This window comes from Panthera pardus, unplaced genomic scaffold (genome assembly GCF_024362965.1).
Source record: "Panthera pardus isolate Hobbes unplaced genomic scaffold, ASM2436296v1 HiC_scaffold_16, whole genome shotgun sequence".
Classification (NCBI taxonomy): Eukaryota; Metazoa; Chordata; class Mammalia; order Carnivora; family Felidae; genus Panthera; species Panthera pardus.
The window spans coordinates 48,943,796-48,970,755 of NW_026526721.1; the positions used below are offsets into that span (position 1 = coordinate 48,943,796).

A 26,960-nucleotide genomic window follows, 5' to 3' on the forward strand; every position below is an offset into this window, starting at 1 on the left:
TCAAAGGGAAACTAAAAAATTCTATAATTGCTTTCTTGTTGCAGATTTAACTGTAAAATTTTGAGATTTTAATTATAATATAAAAATGTAAAGGTCATGTTATCAAGTGCCCGGGATATTTTTAGGTATTTTAGAGTTGTATATGCTATATATTGTTAGATAATGTTTAAAAACTCTTACCTTAAATGGATATCTACAATGAGATTTTTATTTTAGAGAATCTACTTATAATAGGCTCTAATCTGTCTTATTCAGTAGACTTCAGTTCATACTCAGCACATTATTTACCCCTTAGCCATGTGCTGTTGTGCTTCTGATAGTTCTTCCAGTAGCAACAAGAGAATTGCTTTGGCCCATCCTAACTCTCCTGGTGAGGACCTTCTGTTACCAAGGATGTGCACCACTTGTGCCAGCCTGCTTTAGGCTGGGAGTGCTATGGAAGGGGTAAGGGGAGTCAGGCCATTTCTAACTCAAGTTCTGCCATCTGCCATTTATCACCTTCATGAGTATTGGGAAGAAAGCTTAAAGAACATTGTAAAACAGGCGTGACTTTTATTTTATAATAAAACTATATCCTTTGGTTTGTAGGTAAGGTCTCTACAAGCTTGGCAGCAGATGATGGATCAGCGTCTAAGTTCCTGGCGTACTGATGTTCCTCCTGTATCAAGTACTCTAGTGCCATCTAAGCCTCCGTTACTCACCCAAAGTCAGGAGCCCTCTTCTGATCAAAATCCTGACTGGTTTATTGCGCCTGATGAGGCTCCTCAAGAGAAATCCTTACCAGAATTTCCAGACTCTGGTTTTCATTCTTCCCTAACAGAGCAAGTTCACTGTTTGCAGGATTCTTTGGATTTTGAAAAAAGTTCCACAGAAGGCAGTGAAAGTTCCATAATGGGGAATTCCATTGACACAGTCAAATATGGCAAAGAGTCTGATGTAGGGGATGTTAGCGATGAATATGGTGAATGGAGTAAGGAGAGTTTAAACAACGAGCAGGATAATAGTCTACTTGAGCAGTATTTAACTTCAGTTCAACAGCTAGAAGATGCTGAGGAGAGGACAAATTTGGAGGAAGGCACAGGAGATAGTAAGCTTCATATTGCTCCTTCCCCTGAAAAGTTAGATGCCTTGTCTGACAGCACTTCTGTAGATGATTCTCATGGCATATCTCCTGCTTTGCAAGATGAAATCAGCCAGGCACCAGAAAATTGTAAATTAAATGCTGAAGTTCAAGGGCAACAGTCAGACTGTGAGTCTACATTTCAGGTACTGCATGTTGGTATTACTGTGTAGCATGTGTGGGTGCTTCGGAAGCAGAAATCTACTTTTACCATTTTCACTTGCCCTTTTTTTTTTTTGAAGGGGACTATCATCCCCATTTTGTTACTATTTGTATAGAATTTGTATTCTTGTCTCATGTTTTCCATTTTCTAGATACTGAGCTGACTCTTTGTTTTGATTTTGTGAGCTCTTAGTTGTAATCTATCAAACAATATTTATATTGAAAGCTATGTGCACTTTATTTCCCAACAACTGAATTGCGTCAACAGTGTTCCTGTTTTTCAGTGTACTCATTGCCTTTCAAAAACAAACTAGAATATCTTCAAGAAAATAGAACAATTTACCTTAAAGGTATAAATAAGAGAATTTAGATTTTTCTGTATGTCAGGAGATTAATTATGTAGTAAGGAATACAGTTTGTTAAAGTGAATATAAATGAACTCCAGAAATTTTCCAGCCTCCTTGGAATAAGAACATATATTTCTAAGCCTTTCCCCTTTCCCTCCCTTATGAGTCAAGGAAAGCCTTCTTATCAGCAAATAGGGAGAAAAAGTAAGATTAGAGGATTTTTCAGAGGAAAACGATTAAATCGTCTCGTGGAAAACTTTAATGTCATGTATTAGTTTTAACATATGAAGCAAAGTGTTCCACCTAGCATTAAAATCAAGCTTATTTAAAGAGACAATACAAGAATTTTCTCTTAGATATGAAGAGAGCAGATGCTAGGTTCCATTCACTTGGAATAATGTCACAGCAGACATTGTCTTTTCATTCAGTGCTTTTTTACCCTACAGATAACCATTTCTGTGCCAACATACTATGTTCATCTTCTCTGATCCTGCTTTATATTTGCTTATGTATTTCAGCAGAAGGTCCATGGCCATTTACTTCATTTTTTGACCTCTGCCTCATAGTGAAGAACATTTAAAATAGTATTAGTGATAGAATATGAATGACTTTTTTTAAAGGACTATTTTCTAAACAAATTTCTGAAAAAGTGCCACATTTGGAAGACAGTTTAATGGTGGCTAAGAAAAAATAAACCTCACTTATTTCTTGTTAAGAAGAATATAGATCAGTAGCTTCAGGAAGAGATGATAATATTGTGTTTGAGTGTTATAGATGGATGCATTTGCAAATCAAGGAAGTTTGGTATTTTAATCTTTGAGAATGTTAAAGTATCCTTGAACTACACTATCTGATTTCCCCCGATCTCTGGACATACAACTATTTAAAACTATGGCAATACTTAAGTGTTCTCTAAATTTAGGTGCTAAATATCAAAATTCATTTTTCTGTTACAGTCACTAGATCTCCTTCTTTGAAGTTATATAAAATAATAACTTCTGATCCTTCACGAATAAAGTCAGGGATCACATGTTATACTTTGTTGATAGTTAGGAACATTTCTCCAGTGTGGGTAAAATGTATTTTTCTCTGTTTAAAAATATGTAGCACTCAGGTTGAGAAGACTTGTATTTCATTCTCAGAAATCCAGAATCTTTTGAAAAGGAAATATTTTCTGTCTCTTCTAAATCAAACAGTCGTCTTACATTGAAAATTTTCCCTAGTGACGCATGTGTAACATTGAATGCATGTTAATAAATATAGAATTTTTTACTTTTTGAATAATGCTAATTATCTTTTATGAGTGATTTTGAATCACTTCTTAAATATACCCTATTTTTCTATTTTACAGTTAAGTGCCTCATTTGCTGCCCATAGTTAGACACAGAAAAACCAACTTGCACTGCACTAATACTAAAGTGCTGTTCATGGAAAATTAATTTCTCATAAAAGTTCCTGAAATGTCATGGTTCAGTATTGCCTACGTAGGTTTCTGCTGACAACTTTTGCCCCTTTTCTGAGAAATGGCAAAACACACCTAAATTCATTTGAACATCAGCATTTGTCAGCAAGATTTCCTTTTTTACCTTTCCCTTGTTTTTCTAGCCCATAAATAGCATTAGTGTACTTTTATTTTAAACTTGGCAGATTATGATAAGGCTTAATGTTTTGCTCTTCATTTGATAGAACTTTACTAGTGTTTTGAAGTGCAAGAATATTAAGTAGACCCCTACCTTAACTGTACAGATTATTTTGGATGTAGATAGAATGAAAATGATGTAAATTAGAATGCAGGAAAACTGTGGCATAGACTTAATATATTTTAATAGGTTTTACAGTGTGATTTAAAATAACTTATGTAAGATATTTGATGTTATCTCTATGGGCAGTGCATTGGTCTGGCTAGAGAGAATGGGTCTAGTAAAGTTTGGGATGTTGAACTTTAACATGGTCTTTGTGTTTTTTCTTATAGGAGATTAGTTTAGCTGTGCTACTTTAGTTCGTATCCATTTTATTGCTATATGGAAAATTCAGTATATCAATGAGCTATTCTTCCAGAAACACAGAATCCTACTATGTGAAAATTGGAAGGAATTTTAGAGATTATCTGTTCTAATCTCTTTGTTTTAAAGATGAAACTAAGGCACAGAAAAGTTAAGTAACTTGCTTGATGTTATAGCTAGTTAGTTGTAATAAACTGAAAACTTAAGAATTATTGTATTCCAAAACTTATCATACACTATTAATTTTACATTTAGTGAGTCTGTAGGAAAATCTTTTTGAAAGAGAAAAAACCCAAAACTTCTAACAGAGCTTGAACTCTACCACTTGAAGCAAAATTGCTCATAGAAAAAGGCTAAGTCATTAAGAACTCTTAAGTAAATTTTCTCCAAGAAATGTGATTTAATTTAAATGGTTTTTAAATGTTTTATTTATTTTTTTTTGAGGAACAGAGCATGAGTGGGGGAGGGGCAGAGGAGAGGGGACAGAGGATCGAAACAGGCTCCGTGCTGACCTCAGTGAGCCACCCAGGTGCCCCTAATTTAAATAGTTTTTAAAGATCAGTCATAGAAATTAAAAATTTTGAAGAACAATTGCATCTTGGAGTACATTTATTTCATGGAAAAATATAACAGGTTGTGGAGATATCTAAGATTTTCTAGTGAAATCCTGAGTTTGTTTATATTTCATCTTCAGTTTTACAGAACAACAGATGTCAGAGTTTTAAAATGTCCCATCATGATAATTGATACAAACACAATATAGTTTGGTTTTATAAGCTTAAATATGAAAGGCCTCATAATATGCATGTTTTAGGGAAATATTTAACCCCACACTTGTTTGCATATATGGAAATAACTTTATTCTTAAATAATGTGGGTACCATTCTTGAGTGTGGATTTTTCTTTTATTTTTGTTTTGGGTTATTTTAAATATGTAAACACTGTATTAGTATTTTCCTGTTATCTACTTAATACAAGTCTAGTTTTACTTTTATAAGTATTTTCAGAAACAATATGAGCTTAAGGTAGTATACTATCTCCTTGGTACTTTTTTGGTGCAGGTTCTTAGATTTGGATTTATAACAATAATATAAACTATAAAATCTTTTTTTTTCTGGAGTAAAAAGGGAAAGTATAGCATGAGTTTGATCAGTTTCCCATTCATAAATGAAGAGAAAAAGACTTAATTTTTAATGTATATCTTTATTTTGCCATGTACCTTATTAATGATATTTATTATATTGTAATATTTTAACTTCTAAAATATGTGATTCTTTTGTTCATAAAAATGAACATTCTAAATATTTCTGGTGATATTGCTTACACTGATCAAACCTATTGTGCCATATTAAAAATAAAAGTCAAGTAAACAAAGCAGTTCTCACAATCTTGGAGTAAAATAGATAGTCTTTTTAAAATGAGGTGCATTTTATTTGTGAATGAGTAGAAATCATACTATATTTTCATTCCTTAATTGAAATAGTAGATAGCAGGAATCTCTCAGTGGTGGCTTTGTTCATTTTCCAGTTAAATTTCTTTAAGCGTTTTGTGATAATTTTAATGTTGACAATAAGAGTTTAAAAATAATTTGAGTTTAGACTATTTTTAGATTCCTCTTTAATTTTGTTTTAGAAATAGATGATTTAAAGTGGTTATGATCTGTTTTATGAAGGCTTAATATTTTGTATTGTACTTATTTAATTTGTATTTGAGTCTCTAATTCTAAATTAAAAGTTTGTACATTTGTTTGAGTGATTCATCTGTTTATTATAGTGATTAGTAGTAATGGTTGTTATTCATTGTGTTTATAATTAATGGGTAATTAAAATTCAGAACAAATTGCAGATAGAATTCTAAGAAAGATCTACAGTATAGTTGTTATATAAGTGAGTTTACAATAATACAGTCCTAGCCTTATGAATATGGATAGGAAATGAAAGAAAAGCTAGTTTAGTAGTTTTATTTGGCATAGATTTCATTGCTTCCAGGTAATGGGTAGAGAAAGCAGATTATCCTCACAGATCACAGATGACACTGTCAGATACTGTTGAAACCTGGTGCTGAAAGTGTTAGGGAGTGAATGAGTAAGTAGAGCACAAATCGTCTCATTTGACACAAATGGGACCTGTAGTTGGTTGGTGTTATGGACTGAATTATATCCCCTGCTAAAATTCATGTGTTGAAGCCCTCCCAATGTGACTGTGTTTGGAGATAAGATCTTCAAGGAGGTAATTAAGGTTAAATAAGGTCATAAGGAAGGGGTCTTAATCCAATAGGACTGGTGTACTGTAAGAAGAGGAAGAGACACAAGATACTCTCTGTGCATGCCCAGAGGAAAGGCCACTTTGGGGACACGATGAGAAGGCAGCCACCTGGAACCCAGGACGAGAGAGCTCAACAGAAACCAACCTGCTGAGACCTAGATCTTGGACTTCCAGCCTCCAGAAATAAGAGAAAATAAATTTCTATTGTTTAAGCCACTCAATCAGTGGTATTTTGTTATGGAAGCCTGATCAGACTAGTACAGTTGGATAATCAAAATTTGGTTAGGGCAGGGAATCATAAAAAATTACATATACACTTTAAAAATTTAATTGAGATATAAATGACATAGAGTGAACTGCATGTATTTAAAGTGGACAATTTAAGGGGTGCCTGGCTTGCTCAGTTGGGAGAGCAAGTGACTCTTGATCTCTGGGTTGTGAGTTCAAGACCCATGTTGGGCATGAAGCCTACTTAAAAAATAAAATGGACAATTTAATAAATTTTGACACTTATACATGCCTATAAAACCATCACAACAATCAAGATAATGAACATATTCACCCCTCAAAAGATTCTTCATTTCCTTCACACCCCCTCCTATTTTTGATTTCTTTTACTCGGCATGATTATTTGAGAATTATCTGATAGTTCATTCCACTTTACTGCTGAGTATAGTATTCCATTGTATGTACTTGTTGCATTTTTTTTTTAATTTAAAAGTTTTTCCAGCCTTATTGAAAAGTGTTGACATATTGTGTGAGTTTAAAATATATGGCATGATGACTTGATATACGTATATATTACAAAATGTCTACCAGCTAAGGTTAGTTAACATATCCATCACCTCACCTAGTTTTACAATTGTATGTGTGTCCGTTGAGAACATTTAAGATGTATTCTCTTAGCAACTTTCAAAGAGTTTTATGGTATCAGGTCTTATGCCTAAGTCTAATCCATTTCGAGTTAATTTTTGAGAGTGGTGTAATTCAGAGGTCCAGTTTCATTCTTTGGCATATGAATATTCAGTTTTCCTGGCACCGTTTATTCAAGAGACTCTCCTTTTCCTATTGGGTATTCTTTGTTCTCTTGTCGAATATTAGTTCACCATCTTTGCATGGGTTTATTTCTGAGCTCTTGACTCTGTTCTATTGGTCTATGTGTTTGTTTTTATGCCAGTTATCATACTGTTTTGGTTACTATAGTTTTCTAATATGGTTTGAAATCTGGAAATGTGATGCGTCCCACTTTGTTGGTCTTTTTCAGCTTTGGCTATTTGGGGTCTATTGTTTTTTTATATGAATCTTAGGAATGCTTTTTCTATTTCTGTAAAAAAAATGCCATTGGAATCTTGATAGGGATTGCATTCAATCTGTAGGTGGCTCTGGATAGTATAGGCATTTTAACAATATTAATTCTTACAACCCATGAACACAAGATCCCTTTCTATTTATTTGTATCTTCCTCAATTTCTTTCATGATGACTTTTAGTTTTCAGTGTAAAGATCTTTTCTCTCCTTGGTTAAATTTATTCGTAAGTATTTTATTGTTTTTGATGCTATTGTGAATGGGATTATTTTCTTTATTTCTTTTTCAGGTGATTTGTTTTTAGTTTTAGAAAAACAACTTATTTTTCTATGCTAGTTTTGTATCCTGCAGCTTGACTGAATTCATTGAATTGTTCTGACAGTTTTTTGGTAGACTATAGGATTTCATATGCAAACAGACATTTTTACTTCTTTCTGACTTGGTTGCTTTTTATTTCTTTTTCCTGCCTGATTACACTGACTAGGACTTCCAGTGTTATGTTAAATAGGAATGGTGAGAGTAGGCACCCTTGTTCCTGATCTTATTGGAAAAGCTTTCAGCTTTTCACCATTGAGTATGGTGCGTCTTGTCATATGTGGCCTTTGTTATGTTGATGTCAATCTATTGAGAATTTTTATCATAAATGGATGCAGATTTTCTCAAATGCTTTTTCTGCATCTGTTGAGATGATCTTATAACTTTTGTCTTGCAATGCATCCCATTTACTGATTTGTGTATGTTGAACCACACTTGCATGGTATATGGTCCCTTTAATGTACTTTTGAATTTGGTTTGCTCGTATTATGTTGAAGAAATATGAATCTATATTCATCAGGAATATTGGCCTGTCTTTTTTTGTAGTGTCTGGCTTTGGTATCACTGTAATGCCAGCTTTATAAAATCAGTTTGGGAGTGTTCCCTCCTCTTTGCTTTTTTGAGAAGAGTTTGAAAGGATTGCCATTAATTTTTTAAATGTTTGATAGACTTCATCAGTGAAACCTTTTGGTCCTGGGCTTTTCTTTGTTGGAAGATTTTTGATTACTGATTTAATCTCCTTACTCATTATTGGTCTGTTCAGATTTCTTTCTGATTTACTCTTGGTAGGTTGTATGTTTCTAGGAATTTCTCCATTTCTCTAGGTTGTCTAATTTGTTTGTTGGTGTATAATTGTTTATAGTTGTCTCATGATCCTTTGTATGGTATCAGTTGTGATATCTCTCCTCTCGTTTATAATTTTATTTGGCCCTCTATCTTTTTTTTTTAATGTTTATTTATTTTTGAGAGAGAGTGAGAGTAGGGAAGAGGCAAAGAGAAAGGGGGAGAGATAATCCCAAGCAGGCTCCATGCTCAGTGTGTAGCCCCATGGGATACCATGACTTTGGAATCATGACCTGCGCTGAAATCAAGAGGAGGATGCTCAACCAACTGAGCTACCTGAGCACCCCTGGCCCTCTATCTTTTTTCTTGGTTAGTAGAGCCAAAGGTTTGTCAGTTTTGTTTATCTTTTCAAAAAGCCAGCTCTTAGTTTATTAATCTTTTCTATTCTTCTCCTGTTCTCTATTTCATTTATTTATGTTCTAATCTTTATTATTTCCTTCTTTGGTTAACTATGGGTTTAGTTTGTTCTTTTTCTAATTTCTTGAGGTGTAACGTTGGGCTGTTTATCTGAGATCTTGTTTTTTTCCTGATGTAAATGCATTTATCACTGTAAACTTCCCTTTGAGAGCTGCCTTTTTAAAAAATTTTTTAAAAGCATTAAATTTTTTTGTTTCATCAACTTAAAAAATGTTTATTATTACTTTAAAAAATATTGTCAATACAATACAGTGTATGCGCATAGTTATAAAATAACTCTCCTGCCCTGTCCTTTTCTCCCTACCCCTGAGCTATCTCTTCTGGTATTAATTAACTTCAGTATACTGTTTTCACTAGATCCCTAAGTTTTAGACATTTTCTACTGACTTCCTTTTATGATAATTAAGGACTTGGTTCAGTACCACCCTCCAAATTTCTTCCTTTTCTTTGAATAATGGCCATAATTTTAGTAAAGTCAGAATTCAGTTAAAGAATTTTTTTAATGTTTACTTTTGAGAGAGAGAGAGAGCAAGTGGAGTAGGGGCAGAGAGAGAGAAGGAGACACAGAATCTGAAGCAGGCTCCAGGCTCTGAGCTGTCAGCACAGAGCCTGACACTAGGCTTGAATTCACAAACCATGAGATCATGACCTGAGCCAAAGTCGGATGCTTAACCGACTAAGCCACCCAGGCACCCCTAGAATTCAGTTTTTATATTATTATTATGTAAGTAAATATATTTTACTGTATAGGCTACTATTATACTATGATCGCCTTTCCTTTCTTGTATTTTTACTTTATTATTTTTAATGGGATTTTCCCCCCTTATTCATTTATTTTTATTATTATTTTTAATTTTACATCCATGTTAGTTAACATATAGTGCAATAATGAATAGAATAGAATAGAATGGAATAGAATTTGTGATTCATCTCTTGTATATAACACCCAGTGCTCATCCCAACAAGTGTCTTTAATGCTCTTTGCCCATTTAGCCCTCCCCCCACCCAGTACCCCTCCAGCAACCCTCAGTTTGTTCTCTGTATTTAAGAATCTCTTATGGTTTGTCTCCCTCTCTGTTTTTATATTATTTTTGCTTCCCTTCCTTTATATTCATCTGTTTTGTATCTTAAATTCCTCATATGAGTGAAGTCATATGATATTTGTCTCTCTGACTTATTTCTCTTAGCATAATACACTCTAGTTTCATCCATGTTGTTGCAAATGGCAAGATTTCATTCTTTTTGGTTGCTGAGTAATATTCCATTGTATATATCTATATATACTAAATCTTCTTTATCCATTCATCAGTTGATGGACATTTGGGCTCTTTCCATACTTTAGCTATTGTTGATAGTGCTGCTATAAACATTGCGGTGCATGTGTCCCCTTCAAAACAACACTCCGGTATCCTTTGGATAAATACCTAGCAGTGCAATTGCTGGGTCGTAAGGTAGTTCTATTTTTATTTTTTTGAGGAACTTCCATACTGTTTTCCAGAGTGGCTGCACCAGTTTGCATTCCCACCAGAAGTGCAAAAGAGTTCCTCTTTCTCCACATCCTCACCAACATCTGTTGTTGCCTGAGATGTTAATTGGTGAGGTGGTATCATTGTGCTTTTGATTTGTATTTCCCCGATGATGAGTGATGTTTAGTATTTTTTCATGTGTCTGTTACCCATCTGAATGTCTTCTTTGGAAAAGTGTCTATTCATGTCTTTTGCCCATTTCTTCACTGGATTATTTGTTTTTTTGGGTGCTGAGTTTGATAAGTTCTTTATAGATTTTGGATACTAACCCTTTATCTGATATGTCATTCGCAAATATCTCCTCCCATTCCATCAGTTGCCTTTTAGTTTTGCTGATTATTTCTTTTGCTGTGCAGAAGCTTTTTATCTTGATGAGGTCCCAATAGTTCATTTTTTGCTCTTGTTTCCCTTGCCTCTGAAGACATGTCAGGTAAGAAGTTGCTATGGCTGAGGTCAAAGAGGTTGCCTGTTTTCTCCTCTAGGATTTTGATGGCTGTCTTATGTTTAGGTCTTTCATCCATTTTGAGTTTCTTTTTTGTGTATGGTGTAAATAAGTGGTCCAGGTTCATTCTTCTGTATGTTGCTGTCCAGTTTTCCCAACACCATTTGCTGAAGAGACTTTTTTTCCATTGGATATTCTTTCCTGCTTTGTCAAAGATTAGTTGGTCATACATTTGTGGGTCCATTTCTGGGTTCTCTATTCTGTTCCATTGATCTGAGTGTCTGTTTTTGTGCCAGTACCATACTGTCTTGATTACAGCTTTGTAATACAGGTTGAAGTCTGGAAGTGGGATGACTCCAGCTTTGGTTTTCTTTTTCAGGATTGCTTTGGCTATTCAGTATCTTTTTGGTTTCATACAAATTTTAGGATTGTTTTAGTTCTGTGAAGAATGCTGCTGTTATTTTGATAGGGATTGCATTGAATATGTAGATGCTTTGGGTAGTATTGACATTTTAACAATATTTATTCTTCCAATCCACGAGGATGGACTGTTTTTCCATTTTTTTGTGTCTTCCTCAATTTCTTTCATAAGCTTTCTGTAGTTTTCAGTGTATAGATTTTTCACCTCTTTGGTTAGGTATCCTATGGCTTTTGGTGCAGTTGTAAATGGGATCGATTCCGTGATTTCTCTTTCTGCTGCTTCATTATTAGTGTATAGAAATGCAACCAATTTCTGTGCATTGATTTTATAGCCTGCAACTTTGCTAAATTCATGGATCTAGCAGTTTTTTGGTGTAGTCTTTTGGGTTTTCCACATAGACTATCATGTCATCTGCAAAGAGTGAAAGTTTGCCTTCCTCCTTGCCAATTTGGATGCTTTTTATTTCTTTGTGTTGTCTGATTGCTGAGGCTAGGACTTCCAACACTATGTTGAATAACAGTAGTGAGCGTTCCTTTCTTGTATCTTTAAACATTTTTCTTGGAATTAAAAACTGCCCTATTTTTTTTCAGTCCCATGAATATATACTCACTCTTATTTTTTTCAGATGCTCCACTAGATCTACTGTACACATTTAAGAAGCTTTCCCCAAATAATTTCACAAGTCTGATCATCTATTAGTTATCACTCCCTCCCTGCCCTACCCTTTTACTCCTTTATTCTACTCCTTAGAGTATAGATCCTTCTGCTCTGATGTTCTTTTTATTTTTTTACTTTGAAATTAAAAAAAAAAATTAAATTTGAAATAGTTGACGCACAATTCTGAGAACTGCTTTGCTGCATCCCTTAAGTTTTGGTATTTCGCCTTTTCATTTTCATTTGTCTCAAGATATTTTTTTATATCCCTTTAATTTCTACTTTGACTCATTAGATGTTCAAGAATGTGTTTAATTTCTGCATATTTGTGAATTTTCCTGTTTCTTCCCGTTATTGATTTCTATTTCACTTCACTGTGGTTGGAAACATACTTGATATAGTTTCTATCTTCTTTACTTTGTTGAGACTTGTTTTGTGACCTAACATGATCTATCCTACAAAATGTTCCATGTGCCCTTGAGAAGAATGTGTTCTGCCGCTTTTGTATGTAATGTTCTGTGTGTGATTAGTAGATCCATTTGGGTCTGTACTGTTGTTGAAATCTGCTATTTCCTTACTGATTCTCTGTCTGGATAATTTACTCATTGTTGAGAATAGGATATTAAAGTCTCCAGCTATTATTATATTGCTATTTCTCCTTTTAGTTCTGGAAGTATTTGTTTTATACATTTATGTAATATATCTGATGTTCGGATGCATAAATATTTATAATTGTTAGATCTTTTGATGAATTGACCCCTTTATCATCACATACTGACCTTCAAAATTCAGAGAATAGTACACAAAGACTGAAGTTTTATTACATGTAAATTTTACCCCCCAAATATCAAGTAGGATGTCAAGGGATCTTAGGATGGAGTGTGGACTATGACAACATATATTCACTGAAGGGGGAGGAAAAAGGGAGATGACCTAAGTAATTTTAGAAAACTGTTTCGAGTGGATAGTATGTGTCATAGTCCATTTAGGGTGCTATAACAGAATACCATGGATTGAGTGGCTTATAAACAACAAGTTTATTTCTCACAGTTCTGGGGTAGGAAATCCAAGATCAAGGTACCAACAGATTCAGTGTCTGCTGAGGGTAGCTTTCTGATTCATAGATGACCACCTTCTTAGTGTGTCCTCACATGGTAAAAGGGGCTAAGGAGCTCTCATGTGTCTTAAGCAAAACAAAGGCATACATAAAGAAAGTCCCACACAGGGCAAAACATCCAACACAAGCTATGAGGTCTCTTTCATCTCTTGGTAAGGAAGTGTTGCAGGCTAAGGCCATATGTATGAACGACTGCATGCATGAGACTGCCTTTCCCAGCAAGAGGCAATTAAGGTTAAATGAGGTCATAAGGTAGGGCACTAATCCAATGAGACTGGTGTCCTTATAAAAGGAGAATGGAGAAACAAGATGGGGGGGAAGGTAGAGATGCTTCAGATGACACTCTACTTTGCTTCCCTGTGGCTATGTTCTAGATTGCCAGTCAGGCTGGGTGGTTTGAGGATTATGTCATACAGCACAAGAGGGAGCTGAGGCTACCTATGAAGGAGGACCAGCATTGAGAGCTAGAAGGATTCAAAGACAGGATATGGAAGCAGCAGGAGGAGAAGGTCTGCACTGTCCAGAAGAGCTCCTGAGGCCTCCAAGTGCCTGAGTCCTAGCCCCTCCACCTATGATATAGCACACACAGTTCCTGAAACAAAAAAAAAAAAAAAAAAGAGGATGAGGAGACATAGAAAGGTGTTTACCTACAAGCCAAGTAGAGAGTTCTCACCAGGACCTGAATCAGCTGGCACCTTGATCTGGGACTTCTAGCTTCCAGAACTGTGAGACAATAAATTTCTGTTGTTCAAGCCATCCAGTCTATGGTATTTTATTATGGCAGCCTGAACAGACTAATACAGACACCAAATACCTCTTCCTTCTAGTCTCCTACCCTTGGCAGCATTTTCTTGTGGCCTATGGTGTTTTGGGGGATAGGGTGGTTGGTACCTAATATGACAGTCATCATTTATTTTGAACAATGGTTTGAGAAGTTTGGGGGCCTAAATTTTAGTCACTTTTTCAAAGGGTTAAGAAGCAAAGTGACTGAAACAGGAATTGATATGGGATCAGAAGTGCTTGTGTCCCAAGCTTCTGCCATCAGAGATGGAGCCAGATGGCTGGTAAATACCCCCAAGTTAGCTGCATCAGAAACAGGCTTAATTTGCTTATCTAACTTTAAAAGATCCATGCTTTGTGTTTCTTAGAGAAATAAAGTTTAGTAACATTAGCATCTAAACTTTTTTGCAGATAGGTCAGAAGCAAACAGTTCCTTTGGTTTTTATGATGACATACAAACCTTATGTTCTCATTTTTCCTCCCAGTTCTCAAAGTTAGATGATCATAAATGTAGCTTTCAGAAATTCCTTATGCCATGTCACAACCTGAGGTAGGGGATTAAAGAGGAAGAGATTTGGGACACTGTGCTAGGGGACTTTTCATTTGTCATTTAATTTATTCCTAAATGCAGGTAGGGTTGCCCCTAATTCACAGTTGAGGAACTGAGCTGAGAGGAGTTGAGTACTTTGTCCCCTGCTAGTAAGAGGCAAAGCTGTAAGTCAGACCCAGTCAGGTCAGGATCCAAATCAATATTTTCTGTATGATGGTATTTTTTCATTGGGAGTGTGGTGACTTTGTAGTCAGAGTTATTTTAATGAATTAATAGTGATATGCAGGACTCTCTGGTCCTAGGCATTCTCATTTGTGGCTACAATGACCATATATATATATGTTATGTGTATGTGTGTGTGTGTGTGTGTGTGTGTGTGTCTTTATACTTAAATGCCTCAGGGTTATGAGTGCCTGTGTGTGAATGGGGTTATCAGGGATCACTAATGTGGTCCAAAACCATGACCTAGAAGTCAGCATGTCCTGTTTAAGTATTTGCCACTTGCCAGGCAGTCTAACTGTGAAAGAATAGGTGATGGGGTGTCTGGGAGATAGGACTTACAGCATAAGTTTATCATATGGGGCTCTTCATCCCACACTGAGGCAACGGAAGCCACCTTTTATGAGTAGGCCCTGGAAGACTGAATTTCTCCAGGAAGGAGAATGAAATGGTTACTGCAGAAGAGACTGCCCTGTGTAGAAGGAACCTTCTTTTATTCCACTTATAGGTCTAGGCACCCATGCATGTAGTCCTGCCATGAAAACATCTGAATAAGCACGTAGAGTCCATTGTGGTCAGTAAATGTAAAAATAATTAGTGGTAGTTGCAGTTTATATTCATTCCTCTTCAACCTTGAGATAATAGTCTGGGGGTAGGTCTATTTTTAGAGTCTGCGTTTGGCTCGGATAAATTCCATTAACTCCCCTGTGCACTGAAGAACACAGAGCAGGCCGCAATCCCTTCCAGCTTTCTGAGCAGGGCTTCTGTCTGTCTTCCAAGGACTCCTCTCAGTTCCTGAATGTCGCATAGCTGTGCACGTTTTCCCGCTTAGAAGAATGTCCAAAATAGGATAACCCAGAACTGGGCGGGGGGGGGTGGGGGTGGGGGTGGGGGGTGGGGAACGTATGCAGGCATTTTTGTCCAGAAGTCCTATGCCATATAAAGGGAGAGTAAAAGGGACGGGGCTGTTTTAAGGGCAAATAGACTAAGTCGACTAATTGCAAGCAGGTAAAGACTCAACGACTTGCCGTCTCGGTGCTGGTGCTTGGCCAAGAGTGTCTTCTGGTTGAGGAAACAATAAATTTCGCCACCGACAGGAAAGATGGCCCAAGTAGGGGCTTCTCCGGTTTGGTCACTTTCGCTGACAAGAAAAAAAGGCTTGAAACCGATTACCCGTAGGAAACCTTGGTGTTCGAAGGCGAGAGGAGCCGGTCCCGAGAGTTCAGGTCACAGCGGTGCAGCGAGGCGACCCCCCTCTGCACGCAGGAGCCGGGATTCCAACGCTTCCTCGCCTCGCGGCTCAGAGGTTCGCGCTCGGCACCCGCGGCTGTCAGTCAGCGTCCTGGGCCCGCCCCTCCCGGAATTCGACCAATCGTAGCCGGGAGTTGGGCGTGAGGCGACGTAGCGGGGCCAGGAAGCAGGGGCCGGGCTGTCTGGCGCAGCGGCTACAGATCGGGGCGTCCCGATGCCAGGCGGCGGGAGAGCGCAAGGAGAGCAGCTGGGCCTGGAGGTGAGTGCGGGACTGCGGGTTGTACGCGGGCGCCGGCTGGGTCCTTGCCGCTCAAGCGACCCATTGCCTGGCTCCTCGCGTGCGCCTCTCGTTTGCGAAGCCCCTTACTCCGCGCGCGACAGCCCCTGAGTCCCTGGCCTGGTGCAGAGGAGCTCAGACAAGAGGATCGCGACTGGGGGCACTGGAGCCAGAAAGGGGGGACTCTGGCCCTTGGAGGGGGCAGAGCTGCAACCCCGGCCGCCTCGGACCTGAGTTGCCCGAGTCGCTGCAGGTCCCGGTAGGGAGGGGCGGGGCTGGCGCGAGCTTCTCTGTCCTCAGTTTTCTGCACTTGCTGCAACGCCGGGAGGTGCAGCTGCCAAAGACCCCTCCCTAACCCAGTGCGGTCCTTTTTGCGACGCCTCTCTCCTTATTCCCCAATCTCCGGTCTCGTTGCTGCTGTGGGCCCCAGCTGCCACTTGCCTGGCGATGTTCTCACACTTTGAACTCTTCTGGCATTACTCAGCTGACGCTTTGGGACATCAGATTCAGATCGTATGGGGAGAGAAGAGTGTGACTTTGCAAGGTGTGATGTGGAAACCCTGGCCTGGATCCGTTTGATCAGAGGCCACCAGGGTGGTGGTCAGGGGCATTCTCAGTCAGGATTTATATGAATTTTGTGTGTAATTGTCTGTAAAATTTTCCTTTCTTTTCATTATTTAAAGGAGGATTGTTGCCATATTTCCTAAAGATGAAGAATCACACTGCTCAGTGGGCCTTCCCCCTCCTCACTGTGGTTATCATTTGGAACATCAGGGTGTGCTTGAAGCTGGTGGGACTCCCAGACCCCGATCATTAATTGTCTGATTCCATGCAGTGGAGACAGCAACACACTATTATTCCTCCATGGTGTTTGGGTTCTGCTTTTCTTTGACTGTGCTTAGTTCTCTTCTCTCCTTGACAATCTCTGGCCTGATACAGTGCTGTTATTTGTTACTGAGAAAGGAAACGAAGGAAAGGAAACTGAAGTGAGGTTGGCTGTCCCTATTGCCCTGGATTCGGATTGTCCTGAGGGGACAGTGTAGGTTACAATTTTGGAAAGGCCATCCCTGACTGAATGATAGGAGTAACACCCCTGGCCACCGCATACTAGTGGTTCCCCTATTTGGCTATATATTATGATTAAATATTATAATATTTGGAGACCTCTTTTAAAAAGCTGTTTCTTGGGACTTGCTCCCACAGATTCCTATTCAGTGTAGTCTGATTCTGAGTCTAGTCTAGTCGTCGGCGTTGTTAAAAGCTTACACGATGATATTCATGGGCATGCAAGGTTAAAGAACACAGCCTATTAATGTGCTTTATATTTTCTTATAGCACTTAATTCTCTGTGACTTATCTAACTGGTTTGTTTACTTCTCAACTCCTCCCCTACATGAAAGCATGAGGTGCTGCTTTGGTGGAAGGGCAAGGAAGTCCTAGGTGAGTCAGCACTTTGGGTGTGTGAGATGAGGGTACATGAAAGAGAACTAGAATCAGAGGAACCAAGTCCTGCAGACTTCTGCTGTGCTTCATCTTTGTCCAGGGGTTGACCTTGTTTGGTGATCCATCATTTTCACGGTCTTGGATAGGTCTCCAGTTCTTTCTCTAGATCCTGGCCCGTTAAGTTTCAGGGTCTTACTCAGTCCCCTATGAAATATAGCTGCTCTTTGTTATTTATTTTTTGAAGTATAGTTGATATACAATATTATATTAGTTTCAGGTGTATGTCACAGTGATTTGACATTTATGTACATTATGAAATGATCAGCATGATCAACGTAGTTACCATCTGTCACCATACAAAGCTATTACAAAATTATTCACTATATTCCCTGTGCTATATTTGCATCCCCATAACTTATTTATTTGGTAACTGGAAGTTTGTACCTTCTCATCCTCCTCACCTATTTTTCCCATCCCCCCATTTCCCTCCGGCAAGGCAACCACCAGTTTGTTGTGTATATTTATGAGTTATATAGCTGCAATTTGGAAAGTTTGATATATAAGTGTTTAAGTTTGGGAATATTCCTTATAAATCTGTCATTTGTCTCATGCAGGGGTCTGTGTTTTCTAAATTGAAATTCTAGACACTTGGTCTGAAAAGCACAATTATATAAATGTGGATAGCAGTTCAGAGTATTTAGGATGGGGCGTGTGCCAGAAATTGGATGTGTGGTTATCCTCTAATACATTGTCTTTGTGAAATGGTTGTCTAAGAACTTTAGTTCCCTAGAGGATGGGTTTACTGCCTGATTTTCTCTTAAAAGTACTAGCTCAACTATCTCATTGATGTTACTGACAACTGTAATTCCAAGTGATGTAAGCAATCACTTTGTAATTCTCTTATGAAAGAGGGTGGGAGGTCCAGTAGGTAATGACAGTCTAGGGTTGTTGGGATGGACCATAAAGAAGTTAGATTGGCTGGCAAGTAGTCTCAATCAACTTTGGAGAAAGAGACTCAACAGACCACAAATTTTACTTTCTGCTTGTCCTTTGAACATGAATATGAAGCATGAGTAAGGGGTGGACTGACAGATCAGAAGGATTTGAAAACAAGACCACTCAAGTTTAAATTCCTCATGAAGTAATCATAACTGTTAGGTCTGTCTGGACACTGCTTGTTTTCTGTAGGTAGGATGGATTGTTGAAGTACATGGTTATTCTAGTCTTTAAGAAAAATAACATATGAAGCTTTTATCTTTTCTTTTTCAGTTATATTGCTATTTATAAAGTTTTGACCTTCAGCTCAGCTCTGGGAGTGATTTGCCGTGTTTAAGTTCATATATGTAAACATCCAGTTACGGTTTTTTATTAGTAGTAAAGGAAATGTTTCTCCTACTATGTTGTACTGAAATCTATGTGCATCTCAGTAGAAAATTGTACTCTTGATTTCAAATACGTTTTCCTTTACGTTCAGTATCTTTAACCTATATATCATGTGCTTATCTCTGCTGGAGCAGGAAGAATGGTATAAAAATGAAAAAACATCAACCTATGCTTTGAATGTGGCAAGAAGAGAATAAGGGCTATTGTCGTGATTGCTTGAATGCAGGACTTCACACTGGAAGAAAAGTTAGATGTAAACTCTAATTTCTTAGTTGTATTAAGCATCTCTTCTTGGGAATTGGAAATTTCAAAAAAGAAAAAGGTAAATTACATTCAGTAATATAGTTTATTTTCGGTTGATATAGGAAACTTTTTCTTAGAGTCATTCCCATCTAGCACTTTTGTTTTTATTCAGTTTTCAGGCAATTTGAGATACCAAATGATATTGTTCTGCTGTCTTGGCAAACAGCTTTCTTGTTCTAATGCCTAGGTTTTATATTGGTAGGAAAATAGCAGAGAACTGTTAAACATTTCTTCTTTCACTTTGAAATTTTTCATTTTGTTTGTTTGTTTATTTATTTATTTATTTATTTATTTATTTATTATATTTTAAATGTTTATTTATTTTTGAGAGAGAGCGAGCGCGCACAAGCCAGGGAGGGGCAGAGAGAGAGGGAGACACAATCTGAAGCAGGCTCCAGGCTCTGAGCTTGTGAGTGCAGAGTCTGATGCAGGGCTTGAACTCAAGAACTGTGAGATCATGACCCGAGCCAAAGTCAGAAGCTTACCAAACTGAGCCACCCAGGCACCCCTGAAATTTTTCATTTTAGCTTGCGTTGTTTTCCTATATTTGCTTTAATATTCTGTTTCTCCTTATGGCTTATCTTTATTACTTTTAGAAACCCGCTTTTTTTCTTTATATTTGTGATTTTTATTTCCTGGCAAAAAATTAAGACATTGAGATAAAGATGAAGGAGAAAAACAGAAACTGCTGAGAGGTGACACCTATCAACATTTTAATATATGTCTTTTTAAAATGTTTATTTATTTATTTTGAGAGAGAGGGAGCATGAGCAAGGGAGGAGCAGAAAGAGAGGAGAGAGAATCCCAAGCAGAGTCCTCACTGTCAGCACAGAGCCCAACACAGGACTCAGTCTCACGACCCTGAGATGATGACCTGATCCAATATCAAGTCAGATGCTTAACCGACCGAGCCACCCAGACGCCCCTAATATTATGTGTCTTTCTAAAGAGAGGTCTCAGTGCTCCTCAGACCACATTTACTTAGACGTACAGATGAGTCTCTCACATCTCAGTGCTGTACTTGCTCATGGTGGGAAGTCAGGTCTTTTCTTGGCATGACCTTCCAGGAATGACTTTCAGTTTAAGTCCCTGGCTGTGAGGGGCTTCTTGCATATTTGCATTTCTACCTGTGTCCCTGTAGTCCCTATAGCTCTGGGGTCTGCTGCCCTTGCCGTCCTTCTCCACCACTGGCTGCCGCTGTGCTGCTGCTAACTGGCTCTGAATAACACATTGTCTAAACTGCTGGCGTTTCCACAGTACACACACTATGCTTCCTATGTGCTGCTGAATTTCTGTGGAGTGTCATCTTTGGCCTTTTCCCTCTCTGGACATAAGAGAAACCTATGATTTTTATGGCCAACTCCTCGAGAAGGGTTTCTATAGAGGAGCAGTGTGCCCTGTTGACAGTTATTTCTATTTCACTGCTATTCCTTCCCAGAATTTAGAGGCACTTTGAGGTGAGTGGGTGCCTTGGTGTTGGAGAGGGGTGGTGTTGAGGGCTTATCACGTGGTTCGGTGTGTGGTATCCCTGTAGAGGTGGTCAGGAGTGCTGGATCTGTTCTAACTCAATTTAGGAGGGGAACCACCTCTTCCCTAATATGAGTGTTAGCTTTTCCCTGAGAATTTCTGGCGTCTAGTACAGTGTGTGGTACAGAACAGGCTTCCATAATTATTTGTGGCATGGATGGTTGAATCAACATATATCAGGTAAGGGAAGACATCCTGTGAGGGAATCAAGGAAGTATGATACATTGTTATTACGAAGCAGCTTTTTCTCTGATACATGGTTTCTGGTTTGTGTTTAAAAATTTTTTCTTTAATGTTTATTTATTTTTGATAGAGAGACAGAGTGCCGAGCCAGGGAGGGGCAGAGAGAGAGGGAGACACAGAATCCGAAGCAGGCCCCAAGCTCTGAGCTGTCAGCACAGAGCCCCACGCGGGGCTCGAACTCACAGACCGTGAGATCATGACCTGAGCCGAAGTCAGACGCTCAACTGACTGAGACACTCAGGGGCCCCTGTTTTTTGTTTTGTTTTGTTTTTTAATGTAATCATAATTGGTATAGTCTTGTCATGGGGACAAGAACTACAAATACAGAGAAGTGAAATCACTGAGAAGTGAAATGAGAAGAGAGTGCTGTGGGAGTTCAGAGGATGGAGAGCATGCTAGAATAGCTTAGCCCTGTCTCCTTTATGAAGCGCAGGTGAGGAAGAGTTGTTGTGGTCCCTGCGCATGGGAATGCATTGGATAGGTGGAGTGGAAGAGTGAGGGGGTGGCGGGGCATGCCAGACCCCATACAGAGCTGCAGGGAGTGCTGGTGCAGCGAAGTGTTCCCAGATCCTCCCACCCAGTTATGCACCCTTTCACCTTGCCTTCTCCACCCTGCCCTCTGGTCCTCCTTGGAAAGTCTCGCTAGGAATAAAATATGAGTACTTTTTCTGCTTACCTATATCAAATAACAACTCGGGGAGGGGAGCATTTTGAATTCCTTTTGTGGGAGAACAATTAGGAGCAGCAGGCTCTGACGTCCTCCACCTCTAGCATTTATGATGATGGATTTGGGTGTCCTCTTAATTCTCGGGCTTAGTTTTTCTCTCCTGCATCTTCAGGGCAAGTGTCTTCCTTCCTGTGCCGTTACTCAGCTGAGGGAGGGCCAGTTCTACATGTGCGCTGAGAGAGCTGGAAATCCAAAGGGTGTTTCCTATCCCCTGCCATGCAGAGGGACAGCACTGTTTTCTAGAGGTCAGGATGGTTTGCACAGTATCCCAGATTTCCTCCTAAAATCACAAGGTTTCCTCCTAATGCTCTTCAAACACAATTACTTTAGGAATGTTATATGACTTTAACTATAAGAAAAGGGAAGGGATTTTATTTACTTAGACCTCTAGAAGTTGAACAGTTACTTTAATTTTCTACCTCTGAGAGTTTGAAGACATTCTTCTTTGCCTCTTTAAAAAGTTAAAACCTAAATAGGTTGCAGGACAACTATCACTGTATTTATATGGAAGCCTGGGGTTGGGTTTGAGCAAGTTGTCTGGATATGGAACAGATCTCACTGTGCTCTGGCTCTTTGCTTTCTCCTCATGACTCTGGGCCTTTGAGAAGGTTAAGGAAGAAGAAATGTCATGTCCTTCCTCTTACCCCACCCAAGACCGTTGCAGTTGGTAATTTGTGTTCTCATCTCCCCTCTTTGAAGGAGTCCCTTGAAGAAAAATGTGCTTCTTAAATCAACCCCAGCCTCTCCTCTGTACAAAGAACTCTTCGTGATACTAGCAGAAAATAAGCAAATTAAACTAAAAGCTTATCTGCAGCTCAGAAGAACAAGGAAATGGAGTTTTGAGGAGTGGAGGTAGCCTGGCGTCAGCCATGGGTGATCAAGACACAGCCAGACAATGTGGATCAATTTCTTCAAACTACGGCTTTTCTGCTGCCTGCTTGCAGTGCTGATGGTGGTGGTGTTGATCATCAATGTTACTCAGGTGGAGGTGAGTACGTTGTATACTCCGTCATGACTAAGGGAACCAAATTAAGGGTTTGGGGCTAAGTAGCCTGGGAAATGTTGGTCATCAGAAAACTTACCCAGGCCATAGCTCTTGTTTTCATTTTCTCAGTAAGGGTTTGGGTCCCTTCAGTGGTTATATCCTGTGTTGTCACAAAAGGTACAGTGATGAAGATGAGAGACATGGTTTCTTCACTTATGGAGCTCATATTCTCAGTGTGCACAGGAGAAAATAATGAGTAGTCATAATCATACAGTAATAATAAATGATAGTTTGAAATTGTGAACAGTACTATAAAGAAAGGAAAGCAGGCTACTCTGTAGCAGTTTAGAGAGATGAAGGAAAGCTTACTCAAGGAGGGGACCTTTCAGCGGACTCCCAGCAAAGAGCTGAAGTATCTCAGAGGAGGGAGTTGATGAGTCTGTTCTGAAGACTATCACAGAAGGGCAGAGACTGTGTCTTCCTGAACCCGCTCAACTGCCTGGCACTGCGAAGGAACTTAGCAGTATCCCCCTCCGCCACTCTGCCACTCACTGCACAGATTCATAGGACACCAAAATTTATGGAGTGATTCTGTATAAGATGCTGCTGCCTGTCTTGTTGGCTTGTGGTACTTCTCAGGTCCAGCGTAATTATGGTGTTTCTCTGCTTATTGGGTTTTGCTATAGATTGAATGTGTCCCCAAACATTCGGGCCCTGTGGGAGCTCACATTACTGTTGTCTTTCATGCTTTCAAGTGGTTTTTTTATTCCGCCTCCAGGAGTTTCATCATGCACTTGTGCCCTCCAGTACTCTGTCAAGAACGCAAGTGGGACCCTCTGTAGATCTCCTGAGATCTCTCTCTCTCTCTCTCTCTGTACCTCTCCTCCTATCACTCTGTCCTGTGTATTCACCTTGGTCTTTCAAGACTCGGCCACATCTCTTCAACTTGAGCAGTTGGCCAGGCCCCACTTGGGTTCTGCTCTCCATGCTGCAGCCTGGAAATGCTTTCAAGGGTGCAAGCAAAGGATCACCCCCTGTATTTCCTTTCAGGAATCTTTGTCATTTGTTGTCTGATGTCCAGTGTCTGGAAAACCAGTGTTTCCTATATTTTGGACTTTTTAAAAAAAAGTTATTTCAGGTGGAAGGGTAAATCTTACTGTTTTTTTATCTTGGCTGGAAGTTGAAGTCTGAGGAATTTGAATTTGAGGGGAAAGTGGTAATTAAGAAGCTGGAGGGGAGGGGCGCCTAGGTGGCTCAGTTAAGTGTCTGACTTTGGCTTGGGTCATGATCTCATGGTTTGTGAGTTCAAGCCCCACTTCAGACACTCTGTTGTCTGTGAGGAGTCTGCTTTGGATCCTGTGTCCCTACCGCCCCTTCCCCCCTCCCCCCCATCCCTCTCTGGCTCACACTCTCAAAAATAAATAAACATTTATTAAAAAAGTAAAACTGGGGGGTGTGGGGTGAAGGATTAATGGGCCAAGGAGAGGAGATAATGGGATCTAGAACACAAGTGGAGCATATAACTTTGTAGGATGAGAGACAAGGTATATTGTGCCTCTCTTGTTCTTGTTGTTCTTGTAGTATTAAGTATGTAGGGAGGGCCGTGCTCCTTTCTCTGTCTGAGCTAAGAAGGAAAAATATCATGGTGATTGGCAATGTAGATACATTCACTGCTGGAGGGTAAGACATTGAAGCAGTTCTTGCCCGTAGAGGAGGTGGAGGGTTGAAGAAGGAGAGTGCTGCCCAACAGGTTTGTGTGTAGGGGCTTGGAGAACAGGGTTGGGAGATGGACAGGGGCAGTAAGTTTTCAAGACCAGAGGTGTGCATGGCACTCACCTTCACTGGTTTTGTGTGTGTGTGTGTGTGTGTGTTTTACTACATTCAACAGCCTGGGTATACAAATAGAGAAAAACTTGTATGGGTCTAGGTTCAGTGAGGAGACAGGAGAAGGGACAGAGACTTGAGAGGGCAGGCCAGAGTCCCACATCATTAATATGACAGTCAGGAAGGAATGTGAGAAAATTCCCATAATAGTCCAGCTTTAGTTCTTGAAAACTTCTGGACTGAATGGTAACTAACAGCTCTAATTATCCACACAAACACAAACTCAGCCCTAAGGGAGGGGAGATAGCAGTAATCAATGATTAAGACAATTCTTACATTGAAAATAGCAAATAGGTCTTTTGTTGGAGTTCAGTAAAACATTTTCCCTGTCTAAAGAGTCATCTTGTCCTAGACGAAAATATTGTCATGGCTTGTAAACTGTTCAATTTATTACTGTGATGAGAATTGACAAAGAAGCTTGGGGTGGGGATGAGGAGTGGGAAAGCCTCTGAAGCTTGGCAACCTGCCCTCCCTTAATCCCCTTTCCATCCTATGCATCTTGGTCCTGACTATACTTTTCATGCAATTAGAGTATCTCAGCATTTTCTAAAAAGTACACACTCAATTTTAAGTAAAAATATCACATAAGGTGTATATAGCAATATCCAGCTAAAGATTGTAGAGGGAATCATTATTATTTCTCTGATAAGCTCTCATTGAGCATGGCCTGCATTTATTTATTTGTTTTTTCCTCTTATTCATTGATATATATACATATATATAGTTTTTTCTGATTATAAAAACAATGCCAGTTTATTAGGACTTTTGGCTGCAAGAAACCTGATTCTGGCTGGCTTTAATATTAAGGACTATTTGGGGCGCCTGGGTGGCTCAGTCAGTTAGGCATCTGACTCTTGATCTCAGCTCAGATCTTGATTTCAGGGTCATGAGTTGCAGCCCTGTCTTGGGCTCTGTGCTGGGTGTGAGGCTTACTTAAAAAAAAATTCACATGGCTCAGCCCCAAGTATCTGGTGATTCTTGGATTAGGCTGCTTGGGTCAATCAGCTGGTCTTTAAAAAAAATCCAGTATAATTAACATACATTGTTATATTAGTATCAAGTGAAGAATATAGTGATTCACCAGTTCTATATATTATTCAGTACTCATCCCAGTAAGTGTTCTCTTAATCCCCTTCACTTATTTCATTCATCCCCCTCCCCGCCCTCCCCAGCTCTCTTCTGGTAACCACCAGTTTGTCCTCTATATTTAAGTGTCTGTTTTTTTGCTTGTTTTTTTTTTCTTTCTTTGTTTTGTTTCTTAAATTTCACATATGAGTGAATTCATAGGGTTTTTGTCTTTCTCTGACTTTCACTTAGCATTATACCTTCTGGATCCATCTATGTTGTTGCAAATGGCAAGATTTCATTCTTCCTATGGCTGAGTAATATTCCATCACACACACACACACACACACACACACACACACACACACGCATATACACCATCTCTTCTTTCTTCATTTTTCTTTATTTGGACACTTGGGTTGCTTCTATATGTTGGCTATTGTAAATAATGCTATAGTAAACATAATAGTGGTGCATATATTTTCTCACATTAGTGTTTTCATTTTCTTTAGGTGAATACCCAATAGTGCAATTACTGGATCATATGGTAATTCCATTTTTAACTTTTTGAGGAAACCTCCTTACTGTTTTCCACAGTGGCTGCACCAGTTTGCATTCCTACCAACAGTGCACAAGGGTTCCTTTTTGTCCACATCCTTGCCAATGCTTGTTGTCTCTTCTGTTATTGATTTTAGCCATTCTGACAGGTATGAGGGCATATCTCATCATAGTTTTGATTTGCATTTCCCTGATAGTGATGTTGAGGATCTTTTTCATGTGTCTGTTGACGATTGTATGCCTTCTTTGGAAAAATGTCTGTTCATGTCTTCTGTCTACTTTTAAGTTGGATTATTTGTTTTTTTGTGTGTTCAGTTGTGTAAATTCTTTATATATTTTTGGTAGTAACCCTTTATTAGATTTGTCATTTGCAAATATCTCCTCCCATTCTGTAGGTTGTCCTTTTGTTTTATTGATTGTTTCCTTTGCTGTGCAGAAGCTTTTTATTTTGATATATTCCCAGTTGTTTACATGTGCTTTTGTTTACCTTACCTTGGGAGATGTATCTAGAAGAATGTTGCTATGGCCAATTTAAGAGGAATTACTGCCCGTGCTCTCTTTTAGAATTTTGATGGCTTCCTGTCTTACATTTAGGTCTTTCATCCATTTTGAGTTTATTTTTGTGTATGGTGTAAGAAGTTTCATTCTTTTGCATGTAGCTGTCCAGTTTTCCCAGCATCATTTGTTGAAGAGACTTTTCCTCATTGCATATTCTTGCCATCTTTGTCATAGATTAATTGACCAAGTAATCGTGGGTTTATCTCTGGGCTCTCCGTTCTGTTCTGTTGATCTATGTATCTATTTTTGTGCTAGTACCATACTGTTTTG

General features: G+C 38.9%; 2 protein-coding genes across 5 annotated transcripts in view; both read left to right on the forward strand.

Annotated features, from left to right (window-relative positions):
* The window catches only part of CEP97 (centrosomal protein 97), a 29,793-nt gene extending 24,416 nt beyond the window's left edge, over window positions 1-5,377 (forward strand). For both annotated transcript variants that reach the window (XM_019448242.2, XM_019448243.2), the window contains exon 11: window positions 589-5,377. In XM_019448242.2, coding sequence (XP_019303787.2) covers window positions 589-1,293 — 705 coding nt within the window. In that variant the 3' untranslated portion in view covers window positions 1,294-5,377. The remainder of the gene's footprint in view (window positions 1-588) is intronic.
* A 10,510-nt stretch (window positions 5,378-15,887) lies between these two features.
* NXPE3 (neurexophilin and PC-esterase domain family member 3) overlaps window positions 15,888-26,960 on the forward strand; it is a 44,044-nt gene continuing 32,971 nt past the window's right edge. The window contains exons 1-2 of one of the 3 annotated variants that reach the window (XM_019448244.2): window positions 15,890-15,996; window positions 22,340-22,628. In XM_019448244.2, the coding sequence (XP_019303789.1) occupies window positions 22,536-22,628 (93 nt within the window). In that variant the 5' untranslated portion in view covers window positions 15,890-15,996; window positions 22,340-22,535. Of the gene's footprint in view, window positions 15,997-18,755; window positions 19,163-22,339; window positions 22,629-26,960 lie in introns of those variants that run through there. The other 2 variants (XM_019448245.2, XM_019448246.2) reach the window with 2 other exon arrangements.